General features: G+C 34.3%; 1 protein-coding gene across 1 annotated transcript in view; it reads right to left on the reverse strand.

Annotated features, from left to right (window-relative positions):
- LOC150092873 (KRAB domain-containing protein 2-like) overlaps nt 1-26,458 on the reverse strand; it is a 105,004-nt gene that overhangs the window by 24,707 nt on the left and 53,839 nt on the right. Inside the window, exon 2 of the mRNA XM_090414611.1 lies at nt 23,967-24,065. Within this exon, the coding sequence (XP_090270737.1) occupies nt 23,967-24,065 (99 nt within the window). The remainder of the gene's footprint in view (nt 1-23,966; nt 24,066-26,458) is intronic.

The following is a 26,458-nucleotide window of genomic DNA, read 5'->3' on the forward strand; positions in this document are numbered from 1 at the left end:
ACAGCTTCTACCAGTCATGATGTACTCTGGGACAGAACAATCATGTCCTACATTGATAAAAACTGTTTCACAAGAAAATTCAAAGAGGCAGCAAATATGATTAAAATTCCTATGCAATGCAAGAAAAATCAAGGTTTGATTTTAAATCAAGTTTGGTCAGCATTTATTAAAAATTTACCCAGTTTAGACCTCGGACAGAGTGAAAGTGAACCACAGAACGCAACATCAAATAGCATTGTTTCCGGTTAACACGTATTAACGGTTGTATAGATCTGTTATTCAGTTTTTTTTAACAAACGTTCATAATACCAATAAATGAACTTGTTCTTTTGTAATTTCTTATAGTTTGTGCTTAAAACTGTTAGTTATCTTTACCCCTGAAGATGTTATGACGACTAACGAAACTTGTTGGATTTGTTTTTTAGTATACTTGTTTAGTTTTAAAAAACAGTCTTTTTTAATAAAAATGTGGTCACAAAACCGGAATGATTTGATTGAACTTCTTAACCACAGAAACCTCTGCATGATTATGGTAGTATTTTGTTGGAGATCACTAGATGCAGTCATTTTCTTGTAAAACATAGGATTCATTTTTATTCAAAGAAATAAATGGATTTTACTCACTACTTCTGCTGTTTCTCAAGACTGGAATGACAATTTACCAATATAGTGAAAACACCCATTCCCTAGCAGATACCATACTAAACAGATCAAACCAAAGTAGAAGTTTTTATTATATCACTAAATGGTGGTGCAGAAATCATTAGAGGCTTCATACCATATTTAGTGACAATTGGTGTAATTAGAACAACTGAAATGAAAATAATCTTGTATAATGAAAAACACCTCCCTTCTCATAGTGTACTCTGTAGATACATACAAATAAAAACGAAGTTTTATTGTGGCACTAAATACAGTATAACTAAATACAATGTTATAACAACCTATTTCAAATTTTTTGCTGTAGAAAACATGTAGTTTCACTTGTTAATAATACAGTCATTGAATGCAGAAACAAACTAATTTATTTAAAGCAAATTTTCAAAAGCAAATATATATTGCCAGCAAAGGTTGGTCGGTTGGTAGAGCCTCTGCTACTAATGGCTCGCAAAAAGTTAAGCAGGTTTGAGCGTGGTTAGTAGTTAGAAGGGACCAATCATCTGATGGTGTTGGCACATTCTCCCTCGATGAGTCTTTGGACTCCCTGGAGGTGTCAAATAATAATAATAATATATATATATATATATATATATATATCTATATTTTTTTTTTTTTGCTTTTGAAAATTTGCTATATATATATATATATACAGGGCTTGAAAAATATGCTTGATGACGAGGAGCGTGAATTTTTAGTTGATAAGAATCCGAACAGTTTGGTTTAATTGGGTTTAATTATCCATTTGATTTACATAATGCTGATTCTATTTCATGTTTTATGTCATAAACAGTTTTCTGTATGTTTATTTTACTTATCACAGTTATTGAAGAATGCTGGTCATAAATGACTGCCACAAATGCCTGTTTTATTGATTATCACTAATTTTGTTGTAATGGAATACTACCAGTAAGAGAATAGGATACATCATTTTATTCTTAGAGAGCACTCGGTCATACTATGAAGTAACAAACCAAACAACACGCTAACCTAAAATAAATATCTGTGAACAATAGTAATTAGTTTATTTCTAACCCAATTATGAAATGCACAGAATTTGATTCTGAATAGTGGATATTAAAACTATAAATTTAGAAAGAGGACGTCCCCCCCCCACATTTCTTTCTTTGGGTCTAAACTAAATGTTTTTCTGATTGATTTTCGAGTTGACACTGTGTGACATCAATGGCTGTCCATCTGACAATGTTAATCATATTTGCCAATCAAAATTCAGAAACCCACTAATGGGTTTCTGAATTCTGATTGGCACTCACTAAAATAAAACCCACTAAGAGGGTTTTATTTTAGTAAAAATTTTTACAACAGTGGATGTTTTTATTTGTTTATAATAGCAGGGAAGAAACCGTTTTTGTATTTTTTCCCATAAAAATGATTCAAGACACAATCTTGAATCACTTTTATTATAAATGTTAGAAGTGAAAATGTAGTGAAAAATAATCATTAATAAAAAAATTATTCATATCACTTATAAAATTCATGAATTTTTTCTTTACAGACTGAATAAACACACTAATATATAAATAGTTAACATATTTACTTCAATGCTTGTAGTTATACATGGTAAAAATTGGCTTACCATTAACAAAATTACTTATAAATTGACCAGATCTGGGATTGAACATGTGACTATGATATAGTAGGTGACCATGGTAGAGTACACACAGGCTAACATCTGACTGGTGAGATATTTGCATGACTGTTGAGATAGCCCAAAATTTTTCAAGCCCTGTATTATATAACTTGAAATCAGATAGAATTACAATTGATATTTTCTACATCATTAAGAGAGTTCACACAAATACCAACTTTACAAATAAATATATATATATAAAAAAAAAAAAAAAAAAAAAAAAAAAAAAAAAAAAATTAAAACTGCCACATACATATTATTGAAAACTTAGTAAAAAAAATGCACCTGCTCAATGCTGGAGGGATGCTCAAATGAGGCAAGCAAGTTCCTGCCTAATACACAAGGCAAAGCCCTACATGAATATGTTAATGCTTTGGTAGGGGGTTAATCCTATCTGTATAATACATTATGACTGTCAATTGTGCATATTATTCTGGCTGGTTTGCTTGTTTTGTGGATAAAAAACTCTGCTGCCTCCATATGAGACCAAACTCACTTTCAACTGGAAAGCCCTGATAACCTAATCTAATCTGATACATTTTTCATATCCTGTACAGGATCCAAACCTTAGTCTTATCAAGCAAAGGAAGTCAATGACAAAACAAGCAACAGACACTCTATTTTTTAATTATTTATTTATTTTTTGTATGACTTTCACCCATGAAAGGTTGTAAACCTACAATATTTTAGTACCATAGGGGGTGGGCTATTAAGGAAAATTACTTTAAAGGTAATAAATATTGTTTCAATAAAGTGATATTCTGTCATCAGTCTTGTTATTCAGTTTTCATGCCTTGCCAGAACTGTAATGCAGACAATTCTACTTCAAAAAAAAAGGGATCATCCTTGAAAAACATTTTTTGAAACAAAATTTCCTTAATTAAGGAACCTTTTCTTTTTTTTATTTTCTTCTTTAATTAACTCTTAATTAAGGAAGAAAAGAATAATAAAAAGATAAATAAATAAATCAAATAAAATTATAACAGGATTAAAGTTTTAAAAATTAAGATTTAATCATTAATTCTGAAAATAATATGAAACTGATACTTGGAACACTGAATTTAATATATATACAGAAGTAGTCATGTCATATCATCATCACCTTGATGTTAGACAACCTTCATGTTCATATGTACTAAACACTGATACATCATTTTATTATTTTATTATTATTTTTTAATAAAATAAAATAAATTTTATTATTTTTTTAAATTAAATGTTAAATAATAACATTTAATTTTTTTTGTGACCTCTCCACACAGGAGAGGTTCCAAGATCAATGCAACAACAGTGTCATGTATGGGCAAGTGATTAGAGAGAATAAAAAAATTTGCTGATGTGTTTTCTGAAGAGCTGAGGATTGCAATCATTGGAGAAAACAGCATTGGGGGGGAGACTGTTCCAAAGAGCAAAGATGTAGGGAATGAAGCAGGAGGATGAAAAGTTGGTTTAATAAGTTTAGAGCTGAACTGTATATAAGTGTTCACTAGTAGCTGCTCATGTTCATACATAATTTAAGGAAGGTAGAGGGATGGTAGTGACCTATTCTGTGGAACAATGCCCACGGAAATACTTACAGGGAAAGACATAATGCAGCAACACAGTGTCTATGGGAAAGTGACTGAGGAAATCAGTGAGACATGCATCATCAATTAAGCAGCTTTCTTCTGAAGAGGCAATGGATGCGGTTCGTTTGTATCAGGAAAAGGTACACATGAAAATTAACCCAAGAAGAGAAAACTATGGGGTTGTCAAGCACAATATTGTAAGATTGGTTAATCTCTTATAAAGAGCAACCTTCAATAAACAATTACTCTCCATAAGAGTCACTAATATTTATTTGAGGTTTTGTGTTATAAATCAGAATACCACAAGAACAAAATAAATAAATATTTATTTAACTGCTATTATTCCATTGGTTTGCTAACCAGCATCTATAGAGCACAAATAGTTTCACAATATATTAGTGAGAAAGTTTAAACATTGAACAGCCATGAGAGGAAGTCTACTTTGTGAGAGCCATTTTTAAAAATTTTTTTCTGGAATTTGCAAACTGGCTCTTAAATGTGTTTTCATACATTTCAGTTTAATATTTAACCCTGGGATATTCCTATAAAAACATACTAGACATGATACTCATAAGCAAGAGATGGGCCATATCAGTTCAGCAGTGTTGAACATAGCAAGTTGAAACTCAAGTGAAGGTGCAGTCCCAGGATCAGAGAGACATGAGGTCACAGAGAAGAAATCACAGGAAAAATATATAGGAAAGTGCTTGAGGGACAACTGAATTCCCTTATGGAAAAGGAACTGGAGTACAGAAACAACAAAGTGGTGTCTGCAATCAAGAGAGCAGAGGAACAAACAGCCCAGGAGACAGAAAAGCCAAAGAAGAGGTGAATCTCAAAGGAGACGTTAAAGATAATTCAAGAAAAAAGAACATTAAAGCCTAGAAGAGAGATCTCTGTGAAATGGAAGACCAGTATAGAGAAAAATACAATGAAGTGAAGAAGGTGGTTAGAAGAAGATAAATCAAAAGGTTAGAGGAAGAGTGTGAGGATATCAATAAATGGTGAATACAGAACAAGAGAAATAGAGATTATGGAAGTTTTTTCACTTGGCTATGATACTAATTATATATTGGGTTTTATCCTTTATCCAAGTGCTAGCAAACAAAGTTTGTGCCTGAAGTACTTAGGTGGTATAAGTTCTCATCACTTGCCTTAGTATCTCCAATAATGCAAAGCACATCTCCTTGTGGGCATGTATAATGCTATGCATTAAGGGAAGGGCCACTATCCAGACTGTTTCGACCTTTACTGAGGTCTCATCAGTGGGAATGGACCCAAGGTGGTGATACTATGGTGAAAATAATGGAGAAGTAATATTTACCTATACGAGTTGTCAAAGGGTATCACACCTTTGTGATACCCTTTTATTAAAATTGTCTGGATTACAGATAAGTTGACGCCCTTTGGCAACTCGTATGGGTAAATATGACTTCTCCATTACTTCCACCTTAGTATCTCCACCTCTGGGTCTGGCTCCCACTGACAAGACTTCAATAAAGGTCAAAACTGGTCTGGGTAGTGCCCCTTCCCTTAATGTTGACCAGAGAGCTTGTGGGAATACACTAGCCACCATACTACGAGTTGCCCTAGCTGAACCTAATAGCAAGCACGCATGCTGAAGCACCCGTATATTAGCCTACTATTGGTCCATTTTAATAAGGTTTCACTGGTCTGACAGCTGTTTCAAACTCATTGGTTTTTGTCAGAGACACTTTTAAGTAAAGGTCTCTAAAAATCTCCCCCCCCCAGACCACTCCCTACAAGTGACCGAAAGATTGTCCAACTCGACGTTGGTTCCACTCAGTGACAGGCTCACCCTACCACCGAGCAGAACCGCTCATATTCAAGGGAAAGGCATCCACCAACAAAGCCTCTCACGGGCTACGCCAGAAAACACCCTTTCCCTAAAGACTCAAAATGCTCTCTCAGGTAAACCACCCAAAATCCCCCCCCCCCCTCAGCGGGAGCAAAATTCTGGAAGAAACCTAAGAGAGCAAAAACTCTCAGCACTACGAAACTCGAAGTGTCGGAGAGGTGTATTTTCCGTAAGCGAACTCTCGGTCGGTGCGTAAAGTATTTACTAAAATAAAGAGCCAAAAGGCTCCAGTTCGGTGATGCAAAATTATATAAATTAAGTGAATATTAAATCCAACAATATTAAATCTTAATCATATGCTGAAGAAAACAAAGGTGAATATTAAGCAGGATTCTGAAGAAATAAGTCCACACCTGACACTACATTTTTAATATTTTTACATTAAGGCAACTTTTAAGTTTTAATTAATAATTTTTAATATTTTTAAATTAAAGTTTACATTAAGACAAATTTCAGAGAAAAAAAAAAGGGAATATAATCAGCCTGTTCATATTTATAGATTTGAAAAAAGCATATGACAGCATTCATAAAGAAGGTCAGTGAGTATTAAATGAACTCAGGATATCTCATAATAGCCAAATGATCAGTTTACTACCAATAACCTGAAAATTTAAAAAGCCACTTCCTTCAAATATTTTGAAATATTGATTACTCAAGATAATAAAATTAGTAGAGAAATACAAGATGGGATACATGCTTTTAATAGATTTTATCATTCATTACATAATTTATTATATTCCAAAATCCTTTCAAGCAGATAAAATAGAAATATACAGGGTGTTCGGGATAAATTTGACAGTTTCGTAAGGAAAAAGAAAATCTTCTTTGTATCTATTAAATTTAATGAATTGACAAAAAAACATTACAGGCAGAGTTAATTACAATACTATCAACAAGATTTACTCAAAATAACCACCATTAGCATCGATCACAGCTTCAATTCTGCTTCGGAACCTCGAACAAGCTGATGCTACAGTCTCCCTGGGAAGGGCCGCAAAAACTGTTTTAATTTTATCCATTAACTGGGCTTTTGTATTACTGGAAGTGCGATTGGTGTCTTTTTCAACTGCGCCCCATACAAAATAATCCATGGGGTTAAGGTCTGGGGAGTTTGGAGGCCAAACATTTGGACTGGTGAAGTTGTAGAAATTTTCAGACAACCATTTTTGACTTTTCCCAGAGGTGTGGCAAGGGGCCGAATCCTGCTGCCATACATACGGCCTACCATTGGCTACCCTTGTTATCCAGGGCTTGACTACAGTTAGCAACTCCACGAACAAAGCCCGAATTCCAATGCCAGGGTTCTTCAACACCTGTTCCTGCAGATTTGCGAGGAATTCTGCTGTACGAACGCAATCAGATCGTCTGCTAGGGATCTTTCTTCTTGCTACATCCTCGTAGTCACCATTGCAAGTCTCTAGTTCATGCCTGATTGTTTTTACTGTATTCAGGGAGCATTGGGCAGCAGTCGTAATATCCTTATTTTGATGGCGGGCACGAATCATCATGATACAAGTTATTCTCTTCCATGATTCAGGTGGGTTCCAGCTATCCATCCTTTCTGACATCTTGTATATGAATGAAGAAGGGTCAAAATTTTAAATGAAGAGAAGTGTGTGTTAATACATGTAACTTACGGAAAAATATAATTAATTATAAATATGTCAAATTTATCCCGAACACCCTGTACAAGATGATTATTAGACTCGCACTGTTTTTGTGTGGAATAGAAACTTGACGCATAACAGACTAAGATGCAAAAGCCACACAGATCTTTGCAAATAAAATTCTTAGGAAAAGTCTTTGGCAACATAGGCAAAAATTACAATGACTTTACACCACTACTAATTAGTGAAATTAGATCTTCCCGATTGAGATGTATTGAACATGTAGAAAGAATGGGTGAGAAGAGAATGGCTAAACAAGATTTCAAGATGAGGCCTGATGATAAGTGACCCAGAAGAAGACGACGACCATGGCAACATTAGGAGGATAATATTCAAGAAGACTTAGATGAGATGGGAATCCGGATCAGACTGAAAAATCTCAATAGAGAAAAGAATGGAAGAAAAAATTTAATATTTATATGTCTTAATATTTATATATCTATATTAACAATGTTTAAAGGATTATGTCAACATAAAGAAAAGCAAATTGTTCATTATATATGGTCTAATTTCATTTCACCTTTTCTCCATTGCATTAAAGCTCAGTTACTTAATTTTGAGCATATTTAGTTATGTGTATGTTTCTGAATACTGTGAAATGCTCACAGTGTCCATCAAGAAATAGTACTGACATGATTCTTTAGTGAATAAGTTTATTAGCATTTTTCATTACAATAAAAAAGTATGCAGCACATAAGTATATTCTAGCTTTTATTTTATAGATATATAAAATAATGCTCATATATATCCTTATAATTTTGCACAGACCAATATCCAACATGACTGCATTTTTATATCAGGTAACAAAAAAAGTTCATGCAGTTTTTCATAATGAAAATTATGAAAAATTCATTATGAAAAATGCAGAAATTTTCATAAAATGTTTTATTCATTAAATAAAATAAACACCTTCAAAATCTACAACTTTTCACAATGAGATATAAATTTCTCATTGTGATAAATTTATAAATTCCACTTTTATAAAATGTTTTGTCTTTAGAAGTAATAAACCTAGCAACCTCTGCTTCAATCTGTTTCACTGCAGAACAGTCTATTTTGCATGTGATTGTCTAGTGCCAAAAGAGGCAATAATTGCTTGGAGAAATGTCAGAAGAATATGGAGGACAAGGGAATATCTCCCATCCTAAAGCCCAAATCTTTTCATGGGTAAGTTTTGCATGATCCTCTAAGAATAGCACTTTCTTCTGATTAACTAGTCCTGGCTGTTTCTGAAGTACCGCATCCTGCACATGCTCGATGCAACTCAAGCATGTGCAGGAAGCTTGGCTATAATTGTTTGGCCTTCTAGTGGACAATATCGGCTGTAGTCCTCCACACACAAAGCATAGTCTTCTGGGGATGAAGCAGTACCTTTGAAGTGTGTGGTACTGAATTGTTTGGTAACAACCAATGAAAAGTTCACTTCCTGTTAGAGTACAAGATCCGTTTTTCATCACAAGTGAGCAAGTAATCCAAAAACAGCTAGTTTTTTTTGACGTGAAAGAAGTGAAGAACATATTGATAGCCTTTGAAGTTTATTGTCATCTGATAATGCAAGTGGGACACATTCCTTTAGCTTCCATGATTTTCCCAGTTGATGCAAGTGTAAACGAATTTTTTCACCACTCACGTTAAACATTTGTGAAAGTTCTTGAACATGTTAATCTTGAATTATTTTCAACAGTGGCACGTAATTTTTCATTATCAATAATGGAAGGTCTCTTCCTGAATGTGGTGCATCTTCAAGTGATTCATCACCAGAAACAAATTTTTTAAACCATTTCATAATCAATAAGACACAAACTGCATCCAGAACATTCAGAGTTAAGAGGTGGTGAGTGTATGGTCTGCTACCGCATCTTTTCCAAATGATACACATATTTTACGGGCGCCTTTGAACTGAGTTTAAATTAATTTTTATGGAAGTTTTTTCACTTGGCTATGCTACTAATTATATATTGGATTTTATCCTTTATCCAAGTGTTAGCAAACAAAGTTTGCACCTGAAGTACTTTCAGGACTGGGGCAACTCGTGGTAAAGGTGGTATAAGTTCTCATCACTTGCCTTAGTATCTCCAATAATGCAAAGCACATCTCCTTGCAGACATATATAATGCTATGCATTAAGGGAAGGGCCACTATCCAGACCGGTTTCGACCTTTATTGAGGTTTCATCAGTGGGAGCCAGACCCAGAGGTGATGATACTAAGGTGGAAGTAATGGAGAAGTCATATTTACATATACAAGTTGTCAAAGGGTGTCAACACCCTATTATTAAAATTCTCTGGATTAGAAATAAGTTTATGGAAGTTTTTTCACTTGGTTATGCTACGAGTTTAAACTCGTAAAGCAAAGTCACAGAAAAAGAGTACACATCAAGTTAGAGTGCACCGACTGACTGACATCTGTGCCTTATGATGCACATACAAAATTGCACTCTGCAAACCACTACAAAATAAAACCAGTCATTACAGTGAACTCTACCAAAAACTGCACAAACTTTTTTTGGTTACCTGATAGTTACAAGAGATCCTCTGTAGCTCAGTCTGTATAGACGAAGCCCTTTGGTCGGAAAGACCTGGGTCTGATTCCCATCAGTGACGTGAGGAACCTTTATCTGGTCTCTTTCGACTAAAGGTGAGTTAGCTGGTCTCATACAGAGGTAGGGGCTTTTTTCACCCGGAAACTTGGGTTTTTCTTCCCTCAGAACAGGCAAACCAACTCCATGAACACACATGAATTACAGTCATGAATACGTCACAGCCATATGCTGATCCCGAGCCTGGATAAAATTGGGAGGGAGGGGGGGGGAAGCAATGGTGAACTACCCTGTAAAAAGCTCACCAGGAATACTTTGTGGGCAATGCCTACAAAGTCACCTACAGTTGGAAACGACTGAAAGAGAAAATCAGATCAGATAGTTACAAAAATTAAACAATGTTTACAACTACTGAAATTGACATATCAAAGAAAAGAAGGCAAACCTTTTTAAGAAAATGATAAATAATAAATGCAAACTCAGCATGATAACTTATGAAGCATCAACTATTGCTAGCAAAAGAGTTCTTATATTATATGTGAAATGAACATGCATCATGAACATTTTTCATTTTCATAGCTCTTTAAGAATTAGCATCACTTAAAGGCAAATGCAGTATATATATAGCTATAATACACTTTCCGAAGAATAATGGATTCCCAAAGAATATATATATATATACTATGTTAAAAGAAATTTAACTGCATGTTGTTCTCATCCTAATATTATGCCAAGCATTAAATCTAGTGGAGCAACCAACCTGTTAAACAATTTTCCAAATATAATTATCTGTCACTGGTTAAACCAGCTTTGTTAGATGATAGCATCAATGAGATAATAGAAATAAATTATTTAAAAACTTTTTTTGGGTACTTTATTCTGCATTAAGCCAGTCAAAAAACCAGTATAAATGAAACTCTATAGCAATAAAAATATTGAAAGTAAAATTACTAAAATTGGAACAGCTCTTGGAATTAGATAAGCAACATACAGTTTTCACACTGCACTTCCTGTTCAGAGAGCATGATCCTGCATTATATAGCTATTTTTCAATGAATAAGATGAATGATGATGGTTTCAATTTAAAATTAAAAAAAAAATGCTATAATTGAGAAACCATGGGAATATAAAACGGATTTAAGTTTTGTAGACCTGGAAAAGACACACACACGTTCCAAGGAAAAAGCTGTTCAAAATAATACAATTATAGGGTATAAAACAGGATCATATCAAGCAATAAATAATCTATCATCATCATCATTAGTGTTCTCTTGACAGGTTCAACAGTATCTCAGCAAATTCTCTTCCTCCAATTTCCTCCTTCATTGCTTGATATCCTCTTGTGCCCATTATATCATAAAGCATCATTAGTCATCTCCATCCTCTTGGTCGCTTTCCTTCAATTTTCCCCTATATCATTCTTTTCAATAGGCTGTCTCCTCTTAATACATGTCCTATTCAATTATGCTTTCTTTGTCTTATGGTCTTTAGAAAAATTCCTTTCTTCTTCAACTCTTTGTAATACTTCTTCATTAGTAATTTTTTCAGTCCACTTTATTTTCTCCATAACCATATTTCTATTTCAAATGCCTCCAACATTTTAGCATCTTTCTTCCCAATTGCCCATGTTTCTGACCCATGTAAAGTTATACTCCAAATCACTTAATAAGCCTTTTCTTTCAAGTTTTATTCATTTTATTAATAAACAAATTTTTCTTACTATAAAATGCATATTTCTCTTTATTAATTCTTTCTTTTATTTCCATGTCACATTTTCCATTTTCTTGTATTATACTACCAAGGTATGAAAATTAACACAAGAAAACAAAAGTGATGAGAATCTCCAGGAAACTAGGAAGTGTTTAAGTGATGATGAATGGAGAAAATGTAGAACGTGAGACTACAGTAATTCCTTAATTAATGAGGGATTTTCAGACAGCTGTCTGAAAATTTTGTGGAAGATGCTGTATCCAGAAACATGGATATGTCATGATACAGCACATGCACTTCAGGAACCAATGCTGTTAGCAACTTCATTGACTTGTTATAAATTAAAGATGCCAAGAAATTATATTCTTGGTTTCATTCCTTATCCAAGTGTAAGCAAACAAAGGTTGCACATGAGGTAACTTCATGATTGGGTGACTTATATATAGAGGATAATGACTTCACATCGATTGCCTTAGTATCCTATAATGCTATGCATTATGGGAAGAGCCATTACCCAGAAGAGACTATGGTTGAAGTAATGAAGATCTTCCACTGATGAGGCATCAGTAAAGGCCTAAACTGGTCTAGGTAGTGGCCCTTACCATAATGCATAGCATTATACATGTCTGTAAGGATATGTGTGCCTTGCATTATGGGATACTAAGGCAATAGATGTGAAGTCATTAGCATATATATACAAGTATCCCAGTTGTGAAGTTGCTTCACACACAAACTTTGTTTACACTTGGATAAAGGATGAAACAAAGAATATAATTTTTTGGGCATCATTAATCCACTTGTGAACTTATTGGTTTGGTTTGCAACTTCTGCCAAGTGTAACTCCCAGTGATCCCATTTCCTCAAAATGACTAATCATTCATCATAGAGCACATGAATACAGTGGACCTTGTCGACATTTTTTCAGGTGACAAAATTCACAGAGTGCAGCGACAGCATCACAATTGTTTAAGCTTCACAAGCAATATCACTTAAGAATATTAAGTTTAAGTAGTACAGCATCACAAGCAAAGAATGTTGGAGCAAGGTTTGTGCTGTCATTGTGGATGGTATTAACAACCAGAATGAAGGGAAAAATCCCATGTCCATCTTTTTAAACTCTCCTGGCACCTGCCAAATTGCATGATATGCAAATTCTTCCATGCATTTAATGTTGATGACACCTCCTGGTGGTGAATTTTGGAACTCTCCCCCCCTTCAGATATTGTTTCCACATGATGCACAATGTATTCCTGCAAAGTTTTGCAGCCAGACAAGATATATCAGGCCTTTCTTCCCACTTTGCCTCTACCAACCATAATATTGAATGGGATATGAGTCATATGCTCTACATAGAAGAGAACTACAATTCCAGAACATTCAAAGAAGCTGCTACAGTCATCCATTCAACAGGTAACTTAAATAAGAATCAAGGCCTAATCTTACCAGATATATGGAAAACTCTAATCAGATCATTTAACCAAAAAGAAATGAACTTTCATGAAAATTACAATACATTTCTCCACAAATAAAACATTGTACTTGCGACACGCGTATTATATCATTGTATCACGCACAGTGATAACTTTATATAATTTTTAGAATTGTCGGTTAGTTTCCTAGTTTTTGTTACTTTCTATTGCTTACCAGTGTATCCTTTGAAAATGCCGACAGATATTAGTCAGTGAAACATAGGATATTAAACTATTATTTACTTGACTAACATACAGAATTAAGTCTTTAATTTATTGGGATACTTTAATTTTCATCATTCTGTGTATCTGAGTTTGTAAGTCAGAAGTTGGAATTAAAGGAGATACAGGTTTGGTGAAGAATCAGATGGAAGACAAGGGTGTCCACTATCTCCACTGTTAGTCATCATGCATATGGATCATATTATGAAAGACAGTGAGATTAATCATAATGACCTCGCTGGTCTTCATGCAGATGAGGTTATACTCCTAAATAAATTCAATACAAGTCATACTCAGAGTACCTAGGAATGCGTTAGCAGAACTAATCTCAGGTAGCATGGTCATTTAAACAGAATGGGAGAGGAAAGATTAGCAAAACAAGTATTCTCTGCCAGGTTGGAAGGAAAAAGACCCAGAGGAAGACCAAGATATAGGTGGATTGATACAGTAAAAGGTGCCTTAGAAGATAGAAATATAAGATCTGATAATGTTGGAGTCTTGACAGGTAACAGACTGATTTGGAGGAAAATTGTAGATAGGAAGTTAGTAATGATGTAATTTTTCATGTAATACTATCATATCCTGTACACTCCTTAAGGGTATATATATCAGGAATTTGATAATGATGTCATACTTAAGAGTTTGAAAATAGATAGGAACATTGAAAATATCAGCTGCATTCTGAATAGAGAATCTACAGAACAAGTAAAACATTTTAGATATTTAGGCACAATTTTTAGTGAAAATTGGAAATTAAATAGAGATAACAGAATAAGCAAAGATTGTATGTTGGGAAGTCAACTGAAGAAACTGATATGGTTATAAGAGAAATTAATTAAAACACCAAACTAGCTATACTACAATAAACAGTGTTCAAACCAATTTCAATTTATGGATCTGAGATATGAATAAAAACAAAACACTTGATAAAAGAGATCACAAATTTGAGTGTTCTGAGAAAAATTAGGGGAATGGGTGAACAGATGACTGCAAATGGAAGAACAGTAAACATTTCTGTTTACCTTCATTTTGTTTAAAAGTGTGTTGTATGTGTGTTTTGCCAGCCTGGTTGGCCAAGTGGTTAGCTTATCTGCTCTCCAGCTAAAAGGCTGCAGGTTCGACTCCTGCTGTGGCATGGATGTTTGTGATTGTCTTTTACCTTCGTACAAGTGTATAAATACTCTCCTAAGATGGAATGGGTCCCCATGGGAGAATTAGACCCAAAACCTCCAGTAATGGGAGAGGCCATTACCCAGCAGTGGGGAATATGTAGGCTTATAAAAAAAAAAAATAAATAAATAAAATAAAAAATAAGTTAAACAGTAGGCACCCAAGAACAGAACCACGAGGCATGCTACTGATCACCTGAAGACTTAAGAGTAAAAACAGGCTAGATAAGCTAAATAGTGATAAGGTGAAGTTTTTCCGACAATAGAAATTAGGAAACCAAGATAATTATTTACATGAAGAAGATTAGAAGGGCCCTCCCCAAAAGAATGGACCAATCACTACACCCAGCTTCTAACCAATAATAATAAAATTGAAATAAAACAAGTAATAAGTCAACAAACAAATGAAGACAAATACAGTTTAATGATCTAAAGAAAATATTGGAAAAATTAAAAAATAGAAAAGCTACAGGAGAAGATGGAATAAATTCAGAACTATACAAATACAGCTCTAAACCATTTTAATTATGATTAATTAAATTCCTAAACAGAATATGGGAAGAAGAAAACATCCCACAAAAATGGAAGACAGCAATAGTCATAAACATATTCAAAAAAGGAAACAGAAAGGATTGCAGAAACTACAGAGGAATATCTCTATTAAATATGTGCTATAAAATATTCCTAGATATAATTAAAAGTAAATCAACACTATGAGCCATGGAAATTACTGGAGAACAACAATGTGGCTTTAGGACAGGAAAATCCTGCACAGATCCCACATTTACACTCAAATTATAGAAAAAAAGAATAGAATTTAATAACCTGCCAACACATGGCCTTCCTGGATTATGAGAAAGCATACGATCAAATTAACAGATGACAATTAATTAATATACTAGTGAATTGAAAGCTCCACCTCAAACCACCAAAGCAATAGGAAATATAATGGAAGAAAGTTATATTAAAGTTAATAATGAAATAACGAACAAAATTAAAACCAATAGATGTTTCATTCAAGGAAGTGGATTATCACCAATACTCTTCAATATATATATATATATATATATATATATATATATGTGTGTGGAAAAAATTTCAAGAGAGTGGAAGAAAAACAAAATCATGGGAATAAAAATAGGAAATAAAGGATTAAACAGCTTTTGTATGCTGATGATCAAGTTATTTTTGCTGAAAATGAAGACCAATTACAGAAAAATCTACACATATTGAAAAACAATAGAACAGTATGACATTAAAATCTCAATAAATAAAACGAAATCAATAGCATTTCAAGGTAAAAAAAATTAAAAGATGTAAACTAATCCACAACAAAGTAATAGAACAATGAACAAATTTAAATATATAGGAAGTTACATAAGTCCCGATGGAGAAATTGACATTGCATAAAAAAAGCAAAAATTCCTAGCAGTCATTAGAACTTTGAGCAGACACTTCAGTAAACAGATGTCTAGAACAACCCAAATAAAACTATATAAAACAATAGCCAAACCAATTCTGAAATATGGCAGTGAAACATGGACTTGTGGAGAACGAGATAAAAGACAAGTGGAAGCTGCAGAAATGAAGTCCCTAAGACCACCCACAGGATATAAAAGAATAGATATGATAAGAAATGAAGAAATAAGAAAACAATTAACCATAAGTAACAGAGGACATCACAAACTATAGAAAGAACTGCAAAAAGCCATGTAGAAAGAAAGAATGAATGAAGACAGATGGCCAAATATTGCCTGGAAATATAAAACAAAGGGACACTGATCAAGAGGAAGACCCAGGAGGAGATGGTCAGAATATCTTTTAAATGCTTGAAAATGTTATGGGCAAACAATTACCTAATATGGGAAGCCAAGAAGAAGAAGATAAAGAATGCTGTAAGAGACACACTTTCTCTCTCACACTCACAGACTTGAATTTAAATTCAGGAATTAAAAAAAAAAAAAAAAAAAAAAATCCTCTCTAGAATTAACCAACATTATAACCTTTTAATATAATCAGTTAAAATAAGGAATCTTTTTACACTGGCTCAAAGTTAACAACTCTTTACAAACAGAAATTCATTCTACCTCTGTAGCTTCAGCACTAATAATTCTCAGAAGAATTACCTTACTCCAGTAAGCTGAACATGAAAATAAAATACATTAGAGTTAATTGTTTGCTCCACAGTTTTCTAAACATAATCTTCATCAGATGAATTTAGATCATTGTTTGAATAATAGTTTTCTTCATGTCGTCAGTATTCTGCAACACACACTATGATACCAGTTTAGAAGAAACACACACAGAAAATTTCTACTTGAGATAAAATGTTTTATCTTCATTTCATCCACTGACAGGAACAAATGCAGGGTTAAATAAACAAACAGTAGACAAACCTTGTGATGGATTTCCCCCATTCCTGAAGTTGAGCTACTGTATTTTCCTTTATAACAAAAACAATATTTGAGGCTTTCTTCTAGATTATCTTCTGGTGGCTTAGATCAGCTGAAAGAAATCAGTACTTTCAGATATATCTATAGGTCTCTGAATACATTCTCATAATTCTTTCTTCTGTCAAAATGGCTACCCATTTTAAACATATTACCCAGTCATATTTCCTCTTCTCTCTCTCTCTTCACACTGTTCTTTCATTGGTGCATGCACACACCAACTTCAAACTGTTGGTATTGGCAAAAATGTAGTACAGTACTTGAACTATGTACATCTTGAAGTCCACATGTTGTTACCCATTGCCAAAGTTAGCAATACTTTACAACATAAACTAAGACTACAAACCATTTTAACAACAACATTTTACAAAATAAATTACATATTATTATTTTATTCCCTTTGTGGAGAAAAAAATAAGTGAATTTAATTATAATACTAAATATCATTAAATTTACACATTAAATTCCACAACAGAGTAATAAAAGAAACTATTACATTATGGTAAATGGAGGGGTGGGAGGAAGAAACCTACATTTAATTAACTCCATTTCTTCTCCAATTCTTGAGAAATAAATCTGTATTAAGATTTATTTCTTAATACATAAGTCACCTAATAAAAAAAACAAAAATGTGGATACTCCACATGCCAATGGTGGCAGAATCACATTAAAAATGAAGATATTAGGAAGGAACTTTGCATTTTAGCATTTAAAAATGTGTGAGAAGAAGTAATCTAAGGGAGTGGTATGATCACTGAAAGAGAATGGGAGAGGATAATTAACAAAACAAGTGCATACTGCCAGGATAGGAGGAGAAAAAAAAAAAACACCAAGATGTACATGGAATGATGCAATTTAAAGGGTTCAGAAGACTGAAGTACAAGATGTGGCAATATTGGAGTACTGACAAATAACAGACTAATATGAAGGAAAAGAACTGAGAGAAAGTTAATAATTATGTAAACACATAATATCAACAGTTTTCTGTATACAGCCCCTGAGTGTATGTATCAGGAATTTCATAATGTATGACGAAAAAATTTCATAAATAGATTTAGCATCTGAAAGCAATTTTCATTACTTTAAATGCATTACAAAAGAATCACAATATCTGAACAAACAATTAAGAAATGATAATATTAAATACAAGATATGTTTTAAAATATAATTGGTTTGTCATATGGAATAGCAGCTTCTTCAAAGTTACTCCATTTAAAGAGTAATGAAAATTTAAGTTTTCCAAAAGAGAAATTAATTTATGGTTTAATCAAATTCATGGATGCTCATCTCTTCAAATAAACAATCAAATAAACTCTAAAAAGGATTTTACAAAGAACAATTTATCTCCTACTAAATTTTTAGAACTCTTTAATGCACTTGATCTGAATTCTTCCTATTCAGAAAATACTCTTTCTCCATGGGGAGAAGGAGAAGATAAACTGGAAGGACTTCATAAAAATTATAAAATATGAGGCTAATTTAAATAATTTTAGAGATTTTATTGATTAATATAGAACAACATGAGTCAAAACTTTTATCAGAATATGAACAACAACAAAAAAATGTAAACTGAAGCTGAAAGAAATTTCTGTCCCATGAACATCTTGAATGAAAAAATGCCTCGACTCACCATTACATGCTTATCTAATTTACTCCCATTATGTGAAGAAAACATGTATATCAGTAGAATGTAATGTTAAAAGCAGGTTAAAACATTATCAATCAGCTACACTGGACTGCATAAAAAGTTCTACTCCCAAACCATAGCTAAACTGTGAACAGATCAACTTCTTTCACCATTACAAAGATTAGTGCCTGACAATGTTCAATGAAATCACCAATTTATAGTAAATGTGTACCATCAGTAATATTTCCTTCTTATAGGAAATGCTTCATTGACATTTAAGCTTTCTAAAATTCTATTCTGTTGAAAGTGGTCATACTTTCACCATGTAATTGTTTTCTTTCCACTCCCCCATCCCCATTTTTTATAATGAAAGAATGGAAATTTATAGAACATGTAATATGTCAGCTATGGGCAAGATAATCTGGAAACCCCGCTTAAAACATTTTTTTTTTTTAAAAAAAAGCTACTTTAAGACCTCCAAAGTATGCAGGACTGTGATCTTAAGCTGGCCGACTTTGCTCTACTATCCTCTACATTTTTAAAGACACAGTTTTCAATAAATTTTTATTACCTCTGAAACTTGTATTTAATAACTTCATCAAAACAGTGTCTTTATTCTAGAAAATTAAGCAAAATTTTTCCATTATTATTATTATTAATATTTTTATTTATTTATCATAAGATGATAAATGGCCAGGATACCTGGCATTCGGTACCATATTATGAAACCATGTTACTATTGGTTATAACGTATTTTTGTCTTATTGATAAAAATATTTACCCCGCTGCAGGATGAAAAATTGTTCTGAGAGGAAAAACCCTTGCACCTCTATGAGATCAGCTAAATGACCCGATGAAGGTTCTTTGCATTCTAACTAGGATTTTCCAACCAAAGAGCTTTATCTGGTGGTAATGCTTACAATATAGATTGCTATATTAACTAAAATAAATACTTCCTATATTTCAGCCAAATCAAATTACCATCATCAGGGAATAAAAAGCATAAGATAAACATACACAGGCCTATACTAAGTAATGAGGCATGTCAACTGAAGAGTAGGCCTAATGTCCTAAATAGTGCCCTCTAGTGGGCTAACAAAAAATCTTAAAAAATAAAACCTTTCAACTACTTATAGACAATATAAAAAAGTAGCATCCCTTATCAGCTCAATCAAAGACCAGCCACAGTCTTTAGATCTACTAGGTCCCTTGTAATAAACTATCCTACTCAATTGCCAAACAGGCTGGACAGCCAACATCAGAATTGCTGAACATAAGGCCTATATTCATTTCCATCACTATAGACACTCAAAACTTGCCAACCATGCTTTATTTCAAATATAAATACGAAAGACTTTTCCTTGAATCTGCTTCTGCCTTATGAAATTATCCTAACCTCAACAAATTTGACTGCACGAAACTGTCCCAAATTGGTGAAGCCCTCATCCTCCGCATCTCAGCCTAATAGAGCCCACTATTTGGGACTTTAGGCCTACTCTCCATTGACATGCTTCATATTCATTACTTAGTGTAGTGCCTTGCATGTATGTATCTTATGCTTTTTTATTCCCTGAGATGGCAATATGACTTTGCCAAAAAACAAAAGCATTAATTAAATTTATTTTAGTTGATTTTTTATTTTATAGTTATTAAAGCTCATTTTATTATCAGAGACCTCCAGAGACTCAATATGAAGTTGACATGTTTGACAAAGGTTTAAATCATAATACTTAGAATACAAGTCATAAGATGGACTGGTACTTAAATTATAAAGAAAGGGACTGTATTTCTTCATTTGACAATCTAATGACGGTACTTACAAGGCTAGTCTGAAAAGTTCTCGGCCTCGACCACAGATGGCAACACTATCGACAAGATTTTTTTTTTAAGTCGGTATATCTGTCATAAGCATCCATATAAAATTGCAAGTCATTCTATCAAGTAGTTTGTTTTATACAGCTGTCTGAAGCAAAAGTGTTGTCTGTATCCCTCGAGAAGGGTAAAACAATAACCAGGGAATATTATTCTGATCTTTTAACCAGACTAGATAAAAAAATCGTGATAAAAGACACGGTTTGCAAAAGAAAAAAATCATCTTTTATCAGGACAATGCACCTGCCCACAAAAGTGTTTTGGCAACGGGAAAATTAGGAGATCTATACCATGAATCGTTGGAACATCCACCCTATTCCCCAAATTTGGTTCCCTCTGACTTCTATCTCTTCCCAAAACTAAAACTCTTCCTCGCTGGTCAGCGTTTTTCTTCGAATCAAAAGGTGATTGCAGCTGTAGAGGTATATTTTGCAGATCTTACTGAGAACCACTACAGGGACGAGATAATGGTGCTGGAGCATCACTGAATAAATGTATTAATCTTAAGGGAGATTATGTTGAAAAATAAAAAGAATTTATTATTATTATTATTCAGGTCTTCATGAAGTCAGAAGACTCATCCCGGGAGGTCCTTCCTAGGAAACACAAAGTCTATCATACCACTCCTTAAACTCATTGACCGTTCTTGCTCTCACCACTCTATCAGGTAATGCATTCCATGGTTCAACCACCTTCCATGCAAAGAAACCACTCCTCACCCTCTTTCTCACAGTTTCCTTTTATAACTTCCAGGGATGTCCCCTTGTCATGACTCCTTCCTGCTGTTCAACTAAGTGAAAGAACTCCCCAGTGTCAAACCTGTAACCACCTCTCAACAGTTTAAAAGTCTCAATCATATCACCCCTCTTCCTTCTATCCACCAAACTCTGCAGTCCACATTCCCTCAGCGATCCGCATAACTAACTGACATTGTACAGTCCTGAAACCATCTTTGTTATCCGCCTTTGTACCCTTTCCACAGTTAATTTATTCCCTTCAAATCCTGGGGACCAAATCTGAGAACAATAGTCTAAGTGTGGTCTGATCAGGGTCTTATACAATGGAATGATAACTCTTCTATCTCTGCAGGTCAGCGTCCTTCTCATTATTGCAGCAATCCTCTGTGTTACATTCACCACCTTTGCAATATGTCCCCTAAATTTCAGGTTATATCAACCATCAACCCCAGATCTCTTGTCTCTCCTGCTTCCTCCAGTAGAGTATGCAGCATCCCATTGATATGTCCCAAACCTCAAGACCTTACATTTTGCTGCATTAAACCAACACCCCATTCATTTGCCCATATGTCTAGCTTATTCAAATACTCTTGCAGGTCTACCAGATCAGCACTATTACTAATAATCCTTTCCAGCATCACATCATCCACAAACAACTGAATATTCCCCTGCAATCCACTGATATAAAGGTTAAACAATATAGATCCCTGTACTGAGCACTGTGTGTTGTTAGGGCGAGAACTTTTCAGACCACCCTCGTATTACTATTATTATTTTTAAATTACAACATTTTGCAATAAATTTAAGATAGAGTCCATCCTTTGCTGATAGTAGATGACTTTCTTGTAATGAATGTTCAAAAAAAAAAAAAATTGTTGAATGTAAATTATTAAGGAAGAGTAAACAGAAGAATGAAAAATATTAAATGAAACAGTTTGGCATAATATGCTTGAATTGAGTAATCGTCTACAGCAGGGATTCTCAACCTATTGTACACGTACCACTGGTGGTACGTGAGCCACTGCCTTACTGGTACATCTAATATCTTGAATTAAATATAGTGGTACGCCACTGGAAAAGGTTGAGAACCCCTGATCTACGGTATGACTTGTATCACGTACAGTAGGTCTGGCCAGATTCATCCCATACTTGGTTAAGTGCTTCTGTTTATTGCACAACACATGAATCACTTTTAGAGCTGCCCAAAATGTATGTGTAAGTTTGTACAAAGTAATTATACTGCTGAAATTGCAGCTGTTTAAAACAAAATGTAATGCTGGTATATATTTCACAGGCTTACAAATGAAAAATTTGTATCAAATTTCATAATTTTATTCACCAAGTGCTGTCTGTATGCTGTTTAGCATCTGCTCTTTTTATTCTTAAAAACAACAACAACAACAACATTATAATATTAAAAAGCTGCATATCATAACTACTGAAATCATATTTGAAGTAAAATACTATGTCATTATATTGCAGGTGTCGCTATTGTGTACCAAAATACACTATCTACCAATAATTGTCTAGACACTCATGTTATTTGAAGTTATGGAACATTTCAGGTTTGTTAATAACATAAAAAACCAGTGTACAGATAATAGGAAACAGTATTTCATTGTACCAATTGAATACAGGTGTGGTATGGCAACATGATGTGAACTCAACGACTTCGAGAGAGATGTCATCATGGGCTGTCACACTGTTGGTATCTCCATTTGTGCTATTGTTGCTCAACTGGAACATCCAAAATCAACGGTTGGTGATGTGATCAACAAATAGACATTCTGGCATCACTAGTTCAGGAAAACACTCAAGGTTGCCACTGAAAAGGACTGACAGAGACAGGAGGGTATTAAAATGGGTAGCATGCAAAACCCAGCTACAATCAGCACAGACTATCCGTGATGAGTTCCAGAGCGCCAGTAATGCCATGCTGAGTACTAATATCATACGAAAAGAACTCCATTTACTGGATTTCCATGGAAGGGCAGTTGCACACAAGCCAAACATCACAACAATGAACAAGACGACTCGTCTGGCCTGGTGCAAAGAGCGTGTGAACTGGACAATTGCCCAGTGGAAAATGGTACTCTGGAGTGATGAATCAAGATTCACCTATTTCCAGTCTGATGGTAGGATGTGGTGTGGAGGCAGCCTGGTGAATGCTTGTTACCACAGTGTGTTGTACCCACAGTAAAGTTTGGTGGTTGAGGAGTAATAATGTGGGGTGCATTCAGCAGGTTTGGAGTGGGACCACTGGTCGATGTCCATGGTTCCATGAATGCATCTGAATACCTTGATATTCTGGATAATCAGGTGATGTGGAATTTATGGAATGGATCCATTACTATCAAGCTGCAGCTGTTATGGAATGATATGAAGAAATGGGTGTTAAACGACTGCCTTGGCCTGTGCAGAGTCCTGACCTCAACCCCATTACCTGTGGGATGAATTGGAGCAGTGATTGAGGTCCAGAGCAGCACATCCTCGATCTGTCACTGAACTCAATGCTGTTTTGATTGAGGAATGGAGACACATTCCACCCTGATGTCTGCTGTGCGTTGGTGGAAAGGCTCCCTCAAAGGGTACAGTAGATGATCAAAGTCAAAGGTGGACAAACCCAATGTTAGGGTTCATCTACTGGTATCATTTGTAACATGCTGAAGTGTCCAGACAATTATTGGTAGACAGTGTATACCATGCAGAAATTTTACATTTTCAGAACACCACAAATGTAAAAACTGACCTGCACACCTACTGAATCAGAGACTAGTATATCAGTATCACTCTGAACCATAGCACAGATGTCAGGATCTAATGTCACTTGGAGATGTTCATATTCTGCCTGTATATTAAAAAAAAAATATATATATAACTGAATAGTAGCATACTTAATCCAAGCATGAATCATATAAGTCAAAAATGTTTATGAAAAGTGAAAAATAAATATTCATATCTCCTATATGATTATTTTATATCTGCTGTATATATGAAGATTTATTAATTTACAAATAAGAGAATGGAAAAAATCAGCCTTGTCAGTCCCAGTACTAGTCATGGAGATCTTAAGCAAGTGGCTTGAAAAAGCATGTTTGGTCTCTGGTACAGGTTTTTCGAACTAAGTGATTATATAATTACATTCATTTTATGATAAAATTTAAAAAGTGATTAAAAAAAAAGATCTTTAGCTTTATGTTACTAATGTGCTCTAGGTTTAAAACCTTTTGGGTTGGATACATGTAAAAAAAAATTACTTTTTTTTTAAAAAAAAAAATATTTAAACAGATCAAGAGTAAATGTCTATAATGATTTATGAGTTTTTCCTTTGTAAAGTTGATATAATAAAATTAAACACTAGAATACTTTTAGATACATCAAGAGCAATATTTCCGTAGGATGAGATTTTCTGGAACAGAAGAATAAAAAAAATCACAAAAACATTTCTTTCAATTTCGATAACCAATAGATACATAGAAAGTGAATGCAAATATTTATACATTGACATGTATGCCAGTTGAGTGGGGCAGCATGAGTAAAACACCATACATTACTATGGAATGTCCATAACCCATTGCATGTGGAATATCTGCATTCAAAATAAATTATAGCATGTTTATTTTTCTTCTGTATAATTTTTTCCTTTGTATACCATGTAAATTTTTTCTTTCTTTATTTCTTTTTAAATGTCAGTTCAGCCTAGAGAGCTGTAAGTCTACAGTTCATTGGGATAAAAGAAAACAACAACAACAACAACTAGGGAATGCTGCTGTACAGACTAAGTATGGAACTTTTACAAGCTATTTCAGGTTGCCTAATGGGCAATGAAAATTATACACCACCTAACTATATGCATAAATACCCATATAAAGCCTGTGGGATTGAACAGCAAGAAATACTATACATTCAGTCAACCAGGATAGCTAGTTGAGGGAGATATATGCAATAAGTGTTGCTGAATGTGGTGGATGTGCAAATTCAGGGAAACTAGATTTATTAAGGGGGGGGGGAGAATAGATATACAGTCCTTAGGGAGGCAGTTGAATGTAAGAATGAATATAATATGCCCAAGCAAATAAGGACAACAAATCACAGTGGGATAGTTAATATAAGGCATCAAGGTAGGGTTGGGGCTAATGGGGGTCTTAAATTCATGTACACTAATGCTAGGAGTATTAGGAACAAGAAGGAAGAGTTTTTGGCCATGGTTGGCACTTCCAGACCACAGGTTATTGGTATTAGTGAAACATGGCTGACTGTAGATGATATAGCTAGTGGGATTGAATGTGATGGGTATAGTGTGTTCAGGAATGACAGAGAGAATAAAATGGAGGGAGGAGTATTGTTGATGATAGCTGATGAGCTGCAGTCAAGGAGAATAGAAGTTGAATTGCAGGATAGAGAAAAGAGCACATTTGAGGCCATTTGGTGTGAGATTGTGGCTAGCAGAACTAAATATACAATTGCTATAGACCAGGTGATGGAAAAGATGGTGGTGACAGTATGCACAAGCAAATAGAAGAAATGAGTGGAAAGAGGGTGATTATTATAGGAGATTTCAACTATGGTCGCATTGATCGGTGTGTCCCTCTCCTCACTCCAATCAATTAATCAATAAAATCCAATTCCTTCGGGAGGAAGGAATTGGATTTTATGCGGTTATTAAGGGATAACTATCTGCGACAGCATGTAATGGAAAACACTAGGGGTCAGAGAGTGCTAGACCTAGTAATTACATCTGAGGATTTGGCTGTAACAAATATGACCACATTGCCACCAATCGGTGAGAGTGATCATAGGGTCTTAACTTGGGAGGTGGCTAAAGGTGTAGAATTTTCAATTAAGACAGGGTACATGTGGAATTATCGGGCTGGAAAGTATGACAAGCTTAGGAGTTTGATTGGTTCAGTGCCATGGCATGTACAACTGCAAGGACTAGAAGTCGATAGTGCATGGGAGGTAGTTAAGAAGTGTTTGCATGAAGCAATGGCTGACTGTATACCTAGAGTCCGAATAATAAATCAACTAGGGGTTAAATGGATGAATAACACCATTAAGCTTGAGCTGCAAAAAAAGAAACAACTATGGAGGGAATTTAAGGAGAAAGGTGACCGGCAGGCACACGAACGGTATAAAACGCAGGCCAGAAGGGTAACGAGTGTGGTAAGAAAAGCAAAAAAGGATTACGAAAGAACATTGCCCATGTAGGCTAAAGAGAATCCTAAACAGTTTTTTAGATAT

This window comes from Typopeltis vanoorti, chromosome 25 (genome assembly GCF_054136105.1).
Source record: "Typopeltis vanoorti isolate ZY-2024b chromosome 25, IOZ_Tvanoo_1.0, whole genome shotgun sequence".
NCBI classification, from domain to species: Eukaryota; Metazoa; Arthropoda; class Arachnida; order Uropygi; family Thelyphonidae; genus Typopeltis; species Typopeltis vanoorti.